Source organism: Hetaerina americana, unplaced genomic scaffold (assembly GCF_022747635.1).
Source record: "Hetaerina americana unplaced genomic scaffold, ioHetAmer1.1.p SCAF_6, whole genome shotgun sequence".
Lineage (NCBI taxonomy): Eukaryota > Metazoa > Arthropoda > Insecta > Odonata > Calopterygidae > Hetaerina > Hetaerina americana.
In genome coordinates, this window is record NW_027287205.1 from 76,942,885 (window position 1) to 76,960,738 (window position 17,854).

Consider the following 17,854-nt stretch of genomic DNA (forward strand, 5'->3'; position numbering starts at 1 on the left):
GAAAAATCTTATTTTTTATGAGCAAGGCTTGAATTATCATCTAATATCTCTATTGATACTACAGTGCATTGTTCTCTCTTCCCACTGCCTCGGATAATGTTGAAAAGTACTGTGATCTGTCATCCCAGATTTAACTCCCTGCCTATTTCTGTCATTCTCATGCAATTACTAGGGAAAATGGCGAATGATAAGGTGTGAATTGACTCGTGGAGAGCCTAGTATAACTAAGAAAGAAAATAATGGATTCAAAGCCACTCACTTGGCTAGGCTTCGAAGCAACGCTACTAATAATTTTGAAAAACTACCACCTTGCCTCGTGGTATTCATTTTCTCCAATATGATGTTGAAATAAGTACTTGCTCTAAAAATCATAATCATACATTTTGAATTCGTTAAGAGATAGTTTCGGTGAAGTCTTCAAGTGATTCCTGAAAGATAATTTATCTTTTCCCAGAAATGCTCAATCTTCTTTTCACTCTTGGTGAATAGTTTCCCACATGAGTCACTTGAAATGATTATTATTAAACTAGATTCAATTTGAGAAATGGTACAACCATATTAAATGTCAAAATGAATATTTCTCGACAAATAAGCGTGGCTTCTTATGTATGATTCAGATACAAGAATTTATTAATGGAGTGAATTGGGTTAGCAAGTAACCTGGTATACACCCTTGTCTTGAAATTAGGGATACAATCCGATTTTAACTGAGCTGGCAGCCAGTTGTACAATCGAACGTTGTTATGGAATGAGTTGTAAGTTGTGGAAAGTCTTCAATAGGTAGTAATCCAATTCACTTCATACCTAATGGTGTGGTTATGGAAGTGAATCTTAGTTAGTACTATTTTAGATGAACTTTCACATGAATCAGAACCTGAAAGATATATAAACTATATGATCATGATTCCATACCTAACAAAAGAACTGAGGGAATCATGTGATGGTATATTGGCATGCTCACATGTAAATAGACTTCTCAACAGCCCAGCTACAGGTATCTCTGGGGTGGCTATTGTAAACAATTTCCTATTTTATGGTTCAATGAAAATTAATATGGTCTACGCTAAAGACTACACAAAACTGTAACTTCTGTTTAAGCGATTCCCAAGATTTTGATAAATGGCACCCCATTTGTAACCGTCGTGTATGAAATACCTGTAGTATTTTTCGTTGAAAATGTTTCATTTTGTGAATCAGAGGTCCTTCGCATTTGTTCATGAAAGGTATCGTGCATATATTTCTGTATTTTAATTCACATTGAGTATTACTTACATTTTTACGGATAATAATTTTCGACTCATGCAAACACGTTGTGGGGTCATTGTTTCAAAGATAATAAGAAAATTAAATAGTTTTTATGAGAGAAAGTTATTTTATAATGCACTCAAGATGCGGCATTGATTTTTCATGACAAGACCAGCTTTTCCTACCTTAGGAAAATCCTTCACACTTACTCAAACAACCTTAACCGTCGATGTGAAAATCTTTTCCTTCCTAACTACCCCCCACAGTGATACTCCTTTCCTAAGGGTTCCCTGATACGAACGCAACATTGGTACTACTTTAACCTAGTAGCTATGTAAGTAATTAATTACATAATAAAGAACAATGTGAAACTAATGATGTATGCAATTATATTCTTTGAAAGCGATCCAAAAGCTTACGATCCGTTGATATGAACGACTTATTCTCCCGCTAATCAATTAGGTTGTTTGAATCATTCTGATTTCGTTACTCATATATTTTCCTACGGAAATATTTAATGACCTATTATTATATTGTTTTATTTAATACATTAGCATTTGCTTTTCAAGTTTTCATATTAATTAATTTGGTGGTTTTTTTATATTTTTCCTGAACAGCGAAGGTTTTTAAAATCAACCAATAATATAAATTGGTTTAAATTTAACACATTCTCAACAGCGCCAGCCAATATGCGATCAGCTACTTTTATGTCATGGTGCAGTGACTTCCCGCCAAGTCGTGTCGTATCATTCGGTGAAATATAGTTTGCTGATTGTTACATTTAAAATCGCACTGAGTGAACTAGAATAGACAGTATTAGTGTTCGAGTGTGGTTATTAAGTGATTAAAGATATACTCTTGAACTGCGTTCAGCAGGTTTGTAATTTCTTTTGGCAACCGTGCAAGCTTAGCTGAATAGTTCATTCGTACAGAATTACTTCTTGTATTGTTTGATTTTGTACAATTCCATTTGTTAGATATACGAGTAACCTAAGCATTTTTCTATTTCCAGCACTAAAATGGCAAAAGTTCACATGTGCAATGTTGTGGTTTTCGATAACCCATCGCCCTTCTTGAATCCATTCCAGTTCGAAATAACTTTTGAGTGTATTGAAGATTTAAAAGAAGGTAAGACAAGGTTTTTAAGCTGCACCATTCGGGTGATTAATTGGTTAAAATGTGATGTTTGCGTTGATATGTCTGGTGTTCCGATGTACTCGAACGTTGATTAATCGTGCTCCATTTTACGGAGAACACCATATCTTTCTGGTTTTCATTTAGTTCAGACAAGTTATTACGCGAAGGTACCCAACGTTAAATTGAAGTAAAGCGTCTTACTCCAGCATGTAACACCGGATGTCGTAATTTTGGAGCATGGGTTTGTGTATTCACTTAGCAATGGTAAGAATGGGCTCGAGTGTTGACACTACCACTCACGTTACATATATTTTCATTGGGTCCACGGTTACTGATAAATTAGGAAAAAGGGGCATGCTACATTTGATTCTCAGTAACCGATTACACTGGTATGTAATTCGGTCTGAAGGGAAATGAACACGAACAATAAACTTGCGATCAGAAAATCTGACTTATTGTAATTGGATTAAACTCTTAATTTCGGAATACCTTTAAGGATTTTCATGAAATGCCGTTGAAGTGGGCATTGATTTTCCATTGAATTAATATCATAGTTGACAATAATGGAGATACTTTCAAAGTCTCATCACCTTTTTGATTTGCAGACCTTGAGTGGAAAATGATTTATGTTGGATCTGCTGAAAGTGAGGAGTATGATCAGGTGTTGGACACCGTTTATGTTGGACCAGTTGCTGAGGGAAGGCATATGTTCGTTTTTCAGGCAAGTCATATGGAATTTATTTCTTATTAATGTTATATATTTGCAATTTATAATGATTTATACAATTAATATTAATCAATATTGTTATGCAATACTTAACATTTTGAAATCGTCGTTCGCCTCAATACCTTGGTAATTGATACATAAGTGAAGTACCTTATCCTTTCCCAGCTTACCTACCTTTCCTATTTATCAGCGTCTTCAAATTGCATAGTCTATTATTATCCCCTGCATCCGTTTTCCCTGCCGTATTTTATTTCGGAAACAACTCCTCACTAACGTTAACACATGTTAGTTTTCATTTTTGTGAGGTTTTTCGCGATTTCTATGATGTCTCAAAAGAGACGTTTCTAGCTAAACTGTTCCCTACCGAATATTTGATGTAAAAATATCAAGGCGTTCGAGCTACTTAATGACCGTATGGTTTATAAATGCTAAATATTTACCCTGTTGTTAATAATTTCACGACTTTTCACTATGCACCTCGATAAATGTCGTGAATACTACTCATTTCACTTTTTCTTAACGTTTATCTGGTTTTCATGAATGCCCTCCGAAATATGATCAAGTATGAATGTGACATCATTTTTTCAGTATGAATATCGTTAACTTTATTTAACATTACAGGCTGATCCTCCTGACGTCCGTCGAATCCCCGATGGTGATGCACTTGGTGTTACGGTAGTTCTTTTAACATGCTCTTACAGGAAGCGAGAGTTTGTTCGTGTTGGCTACTTTACAAACAATGAATATTCGGATCCCGAGCTCAGAGAAAATCCTCCTCCTCATCCAGATTTTACAAAAGTAAGTTAATTGTTGAGTTAAAGAATAAATTTAGAATGCGTATGCACAGTTTGCTTTTTGAATTCTTATTTGGACTCCTGCAATTTCTGTTAAACCAATGAAATACCCAGGAAACCAAAAAAATGTGGTGAGATTTTTTGCAATTGTCAGGGAAAATAAACTTATGGCTTGTTCACTGAATAAATAAATTTTGTATTTTTTCACTTAATTTTTATTCTTACACTACCGGTTTTCACCCATAGGCGGCATTGTCAGGTATTGATGACCGATAATGTTGCCAATGTGTCGAAAGTGTAGTAGTGGTATTATAATAAAGTTTTTGTGTGAAAAGAAACATTAATTTATTCAGTGATCATTAATATCAATAATTCAATAACTTCCATAAAGTAGAGCCTCATGCCATCGAATTCATCATGCCTTGTTAAATGATTAGAAAGTGTTAATGCATGATAACTAAATGCTGTGTTAAAAGTAATTATAGAATTTTCCTGTTTTCTTAACATGGAAATTACTGGTGAATGCTTCTAAAACTTCTCTCCATTGTGAGTTGGACTGAAACAAGCCTACCTTTGATTTTTATTTTATATTTTCACTGGTGACCTATGGTGAATGAAGGTTAATTTTCCCCATGTTCCGAATAAAACTTCTACTCTTAGTGGTTTGGTCTGTAAATTTCGATTGAATCAAAGGGGCACGAGTAATATGATACCTTAATTTACCTACGAGGTGACAAATTTTGTTTTTTTTTTAAGAAAAAATTGAGTGCCATCCAAGCTGTATATACTAATTTTTCTAATTATATAAATGCAATCAAATTTGTTGTCTCAGGCGTAACTTTGTGGAATTTGCATAAAATATTGAAATGTAATGAAATAATTGACTTTGTAATTCCACACACTTTATTTAAAAACACGACCCAGGTTTCGACGTTGAACGTCATCATCACCTGATCAATTATTTCATTACATTTCAAATGCAATCAAGTTGGTGGTTTCCGGCGATACTTAATGGAATTTGGTGGACATTTTGGTTGAATAAGGTATATTTTGTTATACTACAATGAAATTCAATAACTTAAGACCATGGTTTCGATGATTACCTAATTCAACCAAAATATATAAATGTAATTTGGATGACATTAGAACACCTGCAGCATGTGCAATACTGTGTAGCATTACTTTCTCTCATTGACAGACAATGGAATAATGTTTGGCTGTATTACGCCAGTCGGGAATCTTAGGATGACTTTGCAAATGCAGCAGTAACTTTCATGAAAGGTACCTTCGGACTAAAGTGACCTAAAATACAGTAAAACTTAAAGTTAATATGCTTAAGTGACTTAAAATACTGCATTTCTCTGTAAAGAAGCATTGTCAAATATTTCTAGAATTCCTATGCAACCAACTGCAGGTGTGCATGTATAAATGCATAGGTCTGTGTGACAACTATATAACAATGTAATCATTGATTGATCATTCATAAATTAAGAATCTAAAACATTTAAAATGAGGATGCTATGCAGAGAAATTTGTAACACAAAATGCTGGAATGACATTTGCTGGTAATCAGGCATGGTAATCTTAGTGCTACTTATAAGAAATCAATAGCACCTGTCATGTTCTGGACATTTTTTCAAAGGACCTGATTGGTAATTAAATGAAGAATACAATGTATCTTTCTACTGTCCTTAATTCACGTACAACCAGTTACAACACTCGAGCATCATCACCAGGTAGATTGTATTCTTCATTTAATTAAAATGAATTTCCACAAAGTTAAGCTGGGAACAATTGAAACCTGATTGGTTTCAACACAAATATGTAGTCAAGAGAATACAGCACAAGATTTTATGGCATTTTGTTGAAATGGTTCAGGATTATTGAGGGAAGGATGAGAAGTCTTGAAGGTGAGGGCTGGAGGAATTTCGGTATTTTTGAGTTAATCCTTCATATGGGTGGCAATAATTAGGGGTGGAAGATAATTAGAATTGGTAGTGTATATATTTGTCTAGTATGTTTCTTCCTGCATATTATTCTTTTTATTTAATAGACCCGTCTTGAAATAGTTCTACGGCATGATTTGAATGTATGTATCCTGTTATTAAATATTGTTGCCTGTATGTACTTTCTTTCATGTGATTAAGGTTTGTTGAGTGCTTGAGCAATCTACGTAATATTTGTGTAGGGGTAACATGATTTGGTGTTGCATGTGATTTTATTCTAGTTAATGGGTGGTGACCTAACGCCCCTGCCGCATGCCCTTGCAAGGTATTGTGTTGATCTAGCATTAAAAGAGAGAGAGCATGGAAGTGAATATCATTTATACAGAATCAGCTGTTCTAAAGGCACAGTGGCATTGGGAAGGGGGGGTGAATGCCAAGTAAAATGGCACTTAACTTTCTCTTTTCATAGATGTTACATGGTTGGCAAGATCAAAATTTTAAATATCCAGCTAACTGACCATTTAAAATAGGTGGAATAGAATGAAAAGGATGGCATATTTACTGAGTTAAATTTCTGCAGAAACTTTACTTGCATTGATGAGTAGGGCATTTTAAAATGTTCTGATGGTATTTTAATTTTTTCTATCCTACCCCATGTAAAATGCATTCCAATTGGAATAATGAAAAGTATTTGTTTTCCTTGAAACATCCCTTTGTTGCTCTTGAAGTACTGAGTGCCATAGTGAAGCCTATAGTCCATTTGCATGATTTAAGTGTGGGATCTGCATGGGGTTTAAGCAGCATTAATGTAAGAGCCATAGAAGTCAATGCCTACCTGTACTTTGATTGATCCACTAAAAGTGTAAGCATTATCATTATTTAATTTAATCTTAGTCTAAGTGCAACCTGAAAAATTCTATTAGAATAGAATTGCCTCCTTTATTATGCTCTTGGTAAGTTTCAAATTAAATTATTAAAACATTTAGATAAAGCTGCCATTAAATTCTTTGCACAACAGCCATTTACTTAGGTTGCTAAAATTCTCCAAAATTGACTGGTTTCCCATGGTGTGTAATTACTTGAGCACAGGGAAAGGAACTGGCCCTCGTACAGTGATGTGTGTATTGCACATACCATTCAGTACTGTGAGAGCTCAACCCTCTAATGTTGATTGCTGTGAGTAGAGCAGTTGATGTCACTTAATATCTCCTCTCGAGAACTTCAGCACTCCTCCCCTGTAGTGCATAATTTTAAATAAATATTTTTTAATGAAGTGCAATACTAGTGGTGGCTGGCTTAGGTAAGTTTTTTATGGATCCTGGTATTACACACTAATATACACATCAGCCCTAACTAATTTTTTTAAAGTCCTTAGTTGTGCTGCATATTACAATCACTCATTCTTTAACTCTAATGCTTTGTTTCTTCCTTAGTGGTATTCCAAGTGCCTTATTTTCCTCCCTCTTGGTCACTCTCCAAATATTCTCTACTCTATGATAATGTCCGGTATCCACTTGTCCTACCTCTTTCAAATTTCACCCAATTTCAACCCACCTTGGCCTTTTTTGTTTTCCTTGCCATCCATTTTATCTTGTCCATGCCCACCTTAAAGTTCTCCAAGCAACACTGCTCCTATTGCCTCTGCTACCTATTTTCCAAGCCTTGCAAAAATGTGCTCCATGTTGAAGTTTGTGCTCATTTTTCCTTTGCATCGTTTACTTAAGTAAATGATGTATTCGATGAATGATTATTTGTTAATTTTCCCATTCGATATTTCATAAGTTTTTGCTATTATTTGTTTCCCAAGTTGTTTGGCTTTTTGAGTGGGTAATACTCAGCAGAGATGTAGGTTTTACGTCGCCAAACTGGTCTTGTGAAGCTGGGAACATTTTGGTTGTATATGGGTAAGTCATTTGTTTGTTGTTTTGATCCCCATCCTGCAACAGTTACTCCTACATTTGAAGTAAACTTTGATGTCTTCATCATCTCTTGGGTATTGATTCTGCTGAGATTTATTATCTCTGTGATATATTTATATTTTGATTCTTACTCCATAGGTAACTCGCAATATACTGGCATCTGAGCCCAGAGTCACCAGGTTTAAGATTGATTGGGATGATGCCGATGGTAGCAGCACATCAAACGCGAAGGAAAGTTCTGGAGTTGAGGTTGCTCCTGAAGAAATAGCTATGGGAGGTACAGACACTTTGGATGGAGTGAATAGTGGGGACGTTTCTGAAGCTGTAGGATCCATGAAAGTAATTGTCGGGTTCGCTGCAGGTGCTGATGGGAACAGCAGTCAAGGCAGTGCGATGGAAGTAATGTGAAGTGTCATGGAAAGCGTAGTGAATGGAAATATCAGTTAAACATTAATTTAAACCTTCATCCCACTGAACAAAAAGACTAGGTGTTGAGGGTGATCCCCAGTATTTGGGAAAGTTATTTGAAACATGTGCGGACAATAGTCATTGTGAAGTGTATCATTCTTTGAAACATTTTGTCAAGTTTATTTTTCATAATACATAGGATACTAGGTAGGCACAAAATTTTAAGCTGATAACAACTGCATTTAACCCAGTTTGCTGGATTGAAGATTATTGAAATAATTTTTAATGCCTTGGAGAAAGATACATGGAGTATTAGCAATTTAAAATAGAAATTTTTGCTTTTTTAATGGTTTTTAGATGTGGTGAATGTGTTAATTTGATTTCCCGTGGATATAATCCAAAATAAAATATTGTTATATTTTAAAGTGATCTTGGTACAGGTGTAAAATCTTAATGAAGTTTTGAAGCTTAATGTTGAATATTTTGTGATTAACTTTTTTAACAGCTGTTGGTTTGAATGGTCTTCAGAAGTGTTAGAAAATTTGGATGTGTTGCAGGAAAAAACTAAGATAATTTTCTATAGCAATTTGCTGTGTATCTTAATTTTAGGAAGTGGATTAGTGTGATATAGTAAATGGGTAAGGATTTTGTGGACATTCGTATATTTTGTGAGATAGTTCTGTCTCTGGTCATTGTTTTTAGTTCTGTCTAAATTGTCTACTAAATGTACTTGTGTGATGCAGCTTGCTTGAAGTTGATGTTGTGCTCTAACTGTGTGTCAACCTTCAATACATATACTATTTCACTTGTGTAGGGAATTTTGTCTGAGAAAGTCATTATTTGAAAGAATTATGTAATGTTTGTGAGGTTTTTGTTTTAAAGATTGAGCACTGGTACTGAATGTGGATAGTAATGATTAACATTATTTAAACTAATTGTATATGTCAGAATTAATCCCTGTATATATTTCTTATATTTCAATACACTTGCATGTTTATAGTAAGAGTTTTTTGTTTTTTCTTTGGTGTATGGTTCTTGAGGAACTACTTCATTTGGAGATAGCTGAAACCATGTCCAAAAAATGGATCGAATCTGAGCTTTTTGGTTGAATGAGTGTTGTGTGCTGAAAGGAAGATTATTTCGGAATATATATTTAAACTTTCTTAATATTTTACTGGCGTTTAATTTATGGCTTGTGTGATGATAATTATTACATTGTCATGATCATAGTTTTCTTTCAATTCCATTTGTAATGGCTGGTGTCCTGCTGTGGCTACTGTTAAAGGTTCTAGCAGGAAAATGCTGTTATCTGGTTTTTTTACCTGAAATGTCTTGTAAGGCCAGCTTATCTTCCCACAACTTTCTCATTAGTGTATGCTCATCGTCCATCGTTCAATCAAATCTTATTTGGGTATTACTCAATAGTTAACATGAGAGATTTTGAGGACCTTACAGGAGAGGAAATATTACTTATATAGGGTGGCCACTGTGTTGTGAAAGACTGGCATTATTTAAATTCTGAAAATTGTCAGGAAAATGCATAACATAAAGGGAAATTGGGGAAAATTTTGCACAGATGGTCCAGAGGGACTTCCTTTTTGTTTTGAAATGTGTTTACTGCACAGGGAGCATTACATTGTCATACCAATGTAAGTAAAAGTGAACGGAGTGATTAGTCGAGCACGAGTGCTTTGGAAAAAAATTTTTATGAGATCTATTCTTGACAGCTTGCAATAGCTGAGAGCCAAGATTTTGGCAAATGACCATGATATTATAATTATCACTGCATTCAGTGCACATCATTTGGATAGACAATAATGGAAGTAGTGATTTGAGTAAAAGGGAAAGACCAAAGGGGCCATTTCTATCTACACCTTCACATTTTTGTCATTATATAATATCTACAATAAAATGACGTAGTAGGAAACATAACATCCCAGTTTTGTTTTAATTATAAGATTTCAAGACCATGCACTTAGGCTTAAAATAGCATTGGCACTAGATTGGCATTTTTTTGTTCACACCTAGCGTCCTGTGGCATCATGCTATGTTGAGGGGGTTGAATTTATGGTATATTCATTCTTCTGATAATTTCCAGTGTCATCCAGAACAGGTCTTGGGCATCTGGAACTGTCTCAAATGGTTGCAGAGGTTGGTTACAGCTGCTCTACTTACCATAGCAGTTATGAGATCACTGATAATAATAATAATTTTATTTCCCCTATTGACAAGTAAAAAGTATGGTACAAAATATCATACAATTATGTAGTCGTATAGGGTACGTCAAGAAGTACAGTAACTGGATTACTAGCCAGAGAAAAGAAAAATAAAATTACACCTACACACACAATTAAGAATTTACACAATATAAAATTCAGAATTACCCAGAACTGAAGTAGTTGTTCACACTGTGAAAACATTTTTCATTTAAGTACATAAATAACTTATTTTTAAAAGTAGAGAGTGATTTCTCATTTTTTAAACTAATGGGAAGCCTGTTGAATATTTTGATGCCCAGAGAACGAGGTCCCTTGGACATCATTATCATGCTAGCAGACACTACACACAGATGATTTCTTGTCCGAGTCCCATAGGCGTGTGTGAATTATTTTTCCTGATATACTATTTATATCAGTTGAGGCTTTCTTTCCTACCTTGGTAATGTGTGAGCCAAGCTCTGAAATGCTGCATGGTTTAAGAAAAATAGACTTGTAAGACCTAGGGAGATATTGATATCATGAGGAGGATCTTGTGCATTAACAATCAGTAGCTTTAAGAAGGAACTATTGAATCCGTTTGCCAGTTTTATTGGATCCGCTGGTTTATTTTTATCATTCCTAACTTGGTCTGGTAACTCTACTAAATTAGATCTAGAATTTTGTTTAATAATATGCCATGCCATTTTTGTGTCATTGGTTGCATTTAAGATTAGTTTATCATTATATTCTTTCTTTGATTTCTTTATCATAATACGGTACAGCTTTTTTAAGTTAGAATATTCATGGTGCAGTGTGTTATCTGCAGAGGACATATTATATTGTGATTTTATCCTTAATACCCTGGACAAATGCCTAATTTCTGGTGTGCTCCAGTTTTTTTGAATGGGTTTAGGGTGCTTAAATGGTACAAGGGGAAAGGCTGATTCAAAGTGAAATAAAAACGTTCTGTAGAACAGGTCAAAGTTACTGTTCAGGGAGTTATTCTCATTCAACAACTTCCAATTTTCTTGACTCAAGAGAAGTTGAAAGTGGCTGACATTGGAGTCACTAAAGACGCTCTTTAATATGGTAGGGGCAACAGCAGATTTGCTAATTTCAGACACATTGAAAACTGACATAATTGCCCTGTGATCAGACAGAGCTGGGTTAAAAACAACAGTTTTAACTTGGGATTCTGGATAGTCTGTGAAGATGTTATCCAACAGGGTTTTAGAACTAGCTGTAACTCTTGTAGGATTATTCACCAAGGGTTTTAAGTTATAGGAGGCTAGTCGAGACAGCAGTTCTCTTTGATTATTACCATCAGTAAGGTAACAATTTCAGAGTGTAAAAATCATTCGCCTTGACTGGGATTCGAACCCAGATCCCTCAATATCCGGTCGAGTGCTTTAGCCACTTAAGCTACCGAGGCGTCCTCTTAAACTCTGAAATTTTGGGGCTTTTAAAGGAACAAGATTTTGTGACGAAATACCGTACATACAATGTCACAGGCATTCATAGTCGTGCGCAAAGCGCCACTCCACGAGGTTAAAGCCAACTTTAAACACATATGGTGTTTTCACTTTGACAAATTCCAAAGAAACTGCGGGAGATGCCGCAACTAACTTTTAACGGAGTCATCCGCTAATGTGCATTTCAATGCAACAATTTCAGAGTGTAAAAATCATTCGCCTTGACTGGGATTCGAACCCAGATCCCTCAATATCCGGTCGAGTGCTTTAGCCACTTAACCTACGGGATGCCTCGGTAGCTTAAGTGGCTAAAGCACTCGACCGGATATTGAGGGATATGGGTTCGAATCCCAGTCAAGGCGAATGATTTTTACACTCTGAAATTGTTGCATTGAAATGCACATTAGCGGATGACTCCGTTAAAAGTTACTGTTGCGGCATCTCCCGCAGTTTCTTTGGAACCATCAGTAAGGAGGTTACAATTGAAGTCTCCTGTGAGAATTATTGTAGGCCTCTTAGAATAAGTTGTCATATTATAGAGAAAATTGTCCAATTTATCAACGAATATAGATATAGAGGAACATTGAATATAATGTGGATTAACTTATTTTTTCTTCGATTTCAAGAAGGAATTTTTTAGAGTGAGTTGTTGAATTAATGAATGCATTGCGGAAAATTGAAGTAGATTGCAGGGATAAACAACTTATCCACAATCTGTACGAGTGTAAGACTGCTCAGGTGCAAGTGGCAAATAGAGAATCAGGAGGAGTAATACAGGGATATCCATTATCATCCATGCTTTTCGACATGTACATGTGTGTGTGGGAAATGGTTGAAGGGGCATGAGAAGAACTGGAGATAGGAATGAAAGTCAGCGGGATATTCATAAAATCAGTCGGGTTTGGGGATGGTCAAGTATTAGTTGGCCAATCAGGGAAAGGGTAACAGTAATCATTGCTGAGTTCAGACTCAGTGCAGTAAGCATGGGATGAGAATAATTGTAACAAAATATAGATAATGCAATTTTTGAGAAAACCAAATTTCACATTAAAAGAATTCCAGTTCGTCAAGCCATCTTCAGGTACGACCCGAAGATGGTTTGATGAACTGAAACACATTGTATGTTACAATAAACCTGTAGAAAAGTGCAAATTTGTTTCTCATAATTTAAAGAGTAAACTAGACCAGGTGGAAATGTTTTGGACCAAAATGGTGCCAGTAGTAGAGACAAAGGAAGACTTGCATCAGACAATAACGCTTTCAAAAGGAGGAGGAAATTGACTGGGACATTATATGATACAATATTCTTGCTAAGAATAGACTCATTAAATTTTTATGGGGATGTGATTTTGTATGGTGCAGAAATGTGGCTGTTAAAGCCAGATGTATTTTGTGGATTAGGGGCTTTCAAAATGCAGGTATGGAGAAGGATGGAAATGGACTGAGAGGAAAGAGAAGCAACAGGCATGGTGAGGGAAGAGAGGGTATTTCTGTGATAGAGGGGAGAACTTTAGATAAATGAGGATGGGGAAGGAATAGGATAGGAAAATTAGACTGAGTGCAGAGAAGCATATAGAATAGAAGAAGCCCATGTAGTGGCAGACGTCGTTTTGTTTTGAGAGGCAAAGAAATTATCTTTGTTTTGCTGTATAGTGTGTCAATCTAAAACCTACCTTAAATTGTTAATGTACTTCATTAATATTGATAAATGGTGCAACCATATTAAATGTCAATATGAACATAACTTACTATTTCACCCAAATTCTTCATTATGATGAAGATTGTCACCAAATAATTCAACAGTTGACTAATGTGGGTTAGCAAGTAATCAGGTATATACCATCTTTTCTTGAAATTTGGGATGTAATCTGGTTTTAACTGAACTGACAGCCAGTTTTACAATTGAATGTTAATGTCATGAAATGAGTATAAGTTGAAGATGGTCTACAAAATGTAATATACAGATTCGCTTTATCCCTAATGGTGTAGTTATTATGGATGTTAGATCTTAATTGGTAAGTTTCTAGATTAACTTTCACATGAATGGCTGAATACTAATTATAATATATTCAAAGCAAATAGTAAATGCAATTTACTTGAAAACCAAGTAATTGGCTTCTGTCTCAAAAAATTCATTCATTTCAATTTTGGCCAATGATGCAGTTTGGTTTTTGATGTTGGTGCTTTAATCTGTCTGCTGAAACTAGCCAGGGTCACTCATGTGCTTTCAATGGATTTCACAGTTTTGGATGCTAGCCAAGCAAGATTATGATGTGTTTAGGTTGTTTGATATTTTGCAAATATGTGCTGTACCGAATTGAGTCATATTATTTAAATTTTCCTATAAATCACATGCATTTACAAATATGTGGGCTGTGCAGTCATAGCATAATAAGCAATGCACAATGGTTTGCAGTGATCTCTAGGGCCTGCATTCCAGTTTATAGCACAGCTTCCTTTGTTAAAGGAAGACAGATTTGAAACTAAGAGTGACTGAGCTATATTATCCATCCATATATGTAATTAGAGCAAACATGTAAAAATGATTGTACGTATCCGCTAAAAATGGTTGCAGTAGTGATATTTTCAGTTTCCATAGTAGGTATATTTCTTGAGATAGTCAATAGACACATGGTGAATATGGTATCCCTGATTGGTTTAGTCTAAAATGAAGCCATGTGGTTCAATAGGTTGGCTCTTTTTTGCGCAATGTTAACAGCAGATGTTGGAGATTTAGTGTGCTGATATCTTACAAATTACCCCACCACTCTGCTCTCTCTGGGTTAATATAACAGGGGTGCCCCAACCTTTTGCTCTGCGGGCCAGAGTTTACATTGCCCAAGGACAAGGATCAAATTTTTTTTATATATAACTTTTTTATTATATATTTTAATTATTTATTTATGAATCAGTCCTCTGACTTGAAATGAGCAAGAGAAAGTTTAGCATATTACCTGTCATGTGTCAATAAGTTACTTGACAAAAGCCCATTTTTTTTAAGTGTTGCCATTTGTTCACATGAAAATTTCACAGATCCAGATCTGAAATTGTAATATATGATATTATTATTACATACTTAATATTGAATGAATAATAATGAAAACATACACACAGTAATCAACCCAAAGGTTGGTTTGGTAGGTAATGGTAGAGTTTACCCGATACTAAGCCCTAAGTGTGTTAAATTCACACTTCAGGGCGGGGTCAGCTCCTTTCTGGGTGTCGACTATGGATTCCCAAGTAGTTCTGTTACCCGAGAAATCACAAAGCTTGGGTAAAGCTGAGAGTACCGTGAGAGGTAGGCCCGGAAGTTGAACCTCGGCCCTCCAGTCAGCAATCCAACACTCTACCCCTGGACTACCACTTCCTCAGAGTTGACTATGTAAGGGTTAAGTCATTGCAAACACCAGTCGAATATTTGTACAAGAATAACACAACTATGAAGTATATTGATAAATATCAGATCAAGTTTATTTCATTTGATTCATTTTATACATGTGCAACTAAAATTTTCCTGAAAACTTTGAATCAACACTAGATGAAGAAATTGATTTTTCTTACAATATTAAAAAATTATATATCTACAACTATATGAGATATCAAAATCTGCAATGAACAGAAAATAAATGTACATATAGTATCAAATGAAAACAGCAGTTCCTTCAATTATTTTGACACCAAATCGTTTATCAGCAAAAAATAATTACAAGTTCCTTCAGAATCATTCATTTAAAATGTACATAATTTAAGAAAGTATATTGAATTTCATTATACTGTTTTTACAATGACTTGCACCAAGTGGATTTTGGTGTTTTGCTTCTCAGCTAATTGAGAAGTACCTATTATACTAAAGACAGGCAAATTTCTAATTGAAATATGTTGAGAATAAATACATGAATAATTTAAACAGCTATGTGAATCTCTTACATTTTATGGGATTCAACTGTATCATTATCACATTCTTACCAACAAAATGTAGGCCAGCAAATCAGTCTACTGTGTTTTTAGCACACTGTAAAAAAATCTGGATGGAAAAATACTTCCTAACATGTAATTGTGCATTTTGAAACATGACCAGCATGGTAGAAAATATTGGAAATATAGGTAGCAGATTTCATTTCTCAAAGTGAAATATAAAGTACACAGCTCTAGTTTTTCATCAAGATCTTACCTGAAAATTCAGTTAAGGAAATGAATTGAGCATGCTAATTTCACTCATTCAACTTTTAGATGACATGAATGTCTTACTACTAAAATCACACAAGTATTTTTAATGAAAGCAGTTAACTGATTACTGCTGGATTGTGTGGTTCAAAGCAACACAATTTGAAAACATCAATGGGTTTCAATGAGGAAAAATAATCTGTGGAACAAGGTATGGGCATTTCGTTGAACACCTTCACCTTCTGTGATTTTAAGCAGTTGTGGATACATGAGGAAAGGAATATTTCCTTTCTTCCCACATAGTCTTAAAATGGTTCATCCATAATTAGTAATTAAAGACTAACATAGAAATCGCTATTGATATTGGTTCCTTACATCCCTGTATATATCCAGAAGTAATCATCACAGAAAATTATTCAGTATGATTAAATGCTGTTTGGGTACCCTTTTGGTATGACTTAATATCAATTGAATTCAAATATCAGTGCAAGTAGGTTCTGCAGAGGTAAATGCCATCAAATAGAAACTATGCAGACTGAATGAAAAAGCAAAGAGGACTAAGATCTAAAACAAAGGTCACTGGAATAATCGATTACCCTCATATCATTATATTCCATTGTGAATCCTGTGCATCCACAACGACACATGCAATTTAATTCTTGGCAATGCAAAAATTGAGATACTTTGAATCATTCCGCTGATTCTGTCCTCACTAAGCCTGACAGTGAAGGTAAATTGGCATCACATTTACCAAAAGAGGGGTTTGGAGCAATTTTTTTCTCAGAATGTCAATCATTCCAACCTTAACTTAAACTTTCCCACAGCAGTTTCAAAATGCTTACAAAATTTGAATATTGTTTAGCATAATGACTTGTGTGAAATGACCTTTAGAAAAATGAAGTTTTGAAGGGTCAATGCTCACTTAAAGTTAGTGATTCATGCACATTCTATGGATCACTTTGGAGAATCACTTGAATGCATGCATGATTTTGTTCATGCAACATTCATTCAAAAGTCAAGTTTGTTATATCATTAGAGGCCCATATTAAGATTACCCACATAAATATTACTATAGCTCTTTCCAACTGCCACAGAGAATCACAACTTCTTCAATTCTTAGTTTAACACTTGCCATTCACTCTCAAACTTGTATACTTTGAATCAAAATCCCACAGTTCAATATATGGTTAGATATTTTTCCATGAATAACAAGATTTAAAAATATTGGTGGCAACCCTGCCCCGACATGTTTTTCCCCGATATTATTTCTGGCTTTAATTAGTATCAACCTTTACATAGAGACGTAAATGATGTAGGTAGGCATACGAAAACACCATCTCCAGACATACTTAGTTTTTGCAGACGGTACTGTCATTTGTGGCAGTTTTCAATGAATAAATGTTTTCTTAATGGGTCAAGGGTGGATATATCAGTAATATAAATTTATATCATGAAAGGATATGTCATCTGTTCCATGAGATAAGAATTAATGTGAACAAAAGATTGGCAATTAAGGAAATAGAAAATGTAAACGAAGAGTGAAATAATGAATAACTGATTGTCGCACTTTTCCACTTGATAAAATTTTATTTTACGGCTGGGTTTCGATGTATTACATCATCATTGAGCAACAAAAAGTTACCTGATGAGGATGTAATACATTGTACCCGGATGTAAAATTAAATTTTATCAAGTGGAAAAGTGCTACAATCAGTTATTCATTACGTTAGACTTCCATCACATCACGCCTGAAGCTACTCGAAGAGGGAAATAATTTAATGTCAATTTGTAAATTATTGGTCTCATGGAACCTAAAGATTGGGCACTTAGGTGGAAGTCCCAGT

The 17,854-nt window shown here is 34.9% G+C and overlaps 1 protein-coding gene across 1 annotated transcript; it reads left to right on the top strand.

Moving 5' to 3' along the window:
* Window positions 1-1,941: 1,941 nt before the first annotated feature.
* On the top strand, window positions 1,942-9,163 carry LOC139695023 (histone chaperone ASF1A-like). Its single transcript, XM_071593608.1, has 5 exons — window positions 1,942-2,121; window positions 2,258-2,373; window positions 2,988-3,103; window positions 3,731-3,907; window positions 7,907-9,163. The coding sequence occupies exons 2-5, from the start codon at window positions 2,265-2,267 to the stop codon at window positions 8,174-8,176; spliced, it is 672 nt and encodes a 223-aa protein (XP_071449709.1). The 5' UTR covers window positions 1,942-2,121; window positions 2,258-2,264; the 3' UTR covers window positions 8,177-9,163.
* Window positions 9,164-17,854: the final 8,691 nt, after the last annotated feature.

What these genes read in the sequence shown, in the direction of transcription:
- LOC139695023 (XM_071593608.1), top strand. Translation starts at nt 2,265, where the DNA reads ATGGCAAAAGTTCACATGTGCAATGTTGTGGTTTTCGATAACCCATCG. An exon ending in GGCATATGTTCGTTTTTCAG is followed by an intron (nt 3,104 to 3,730) that starts GCAAGTCATATG and finishes TTAACATTACAG; the next exon opens with GCTGATCCTCCTGACGTCCG. An exon ending in CTCATCCAGATTTTACAAAA is followed by an intron (nt 3,908 to 7,906) that starts GTAAGTTAATTG and finishes CTTACTCCATAG; the next exon opens with GTAACTCGCAATATACTGGC.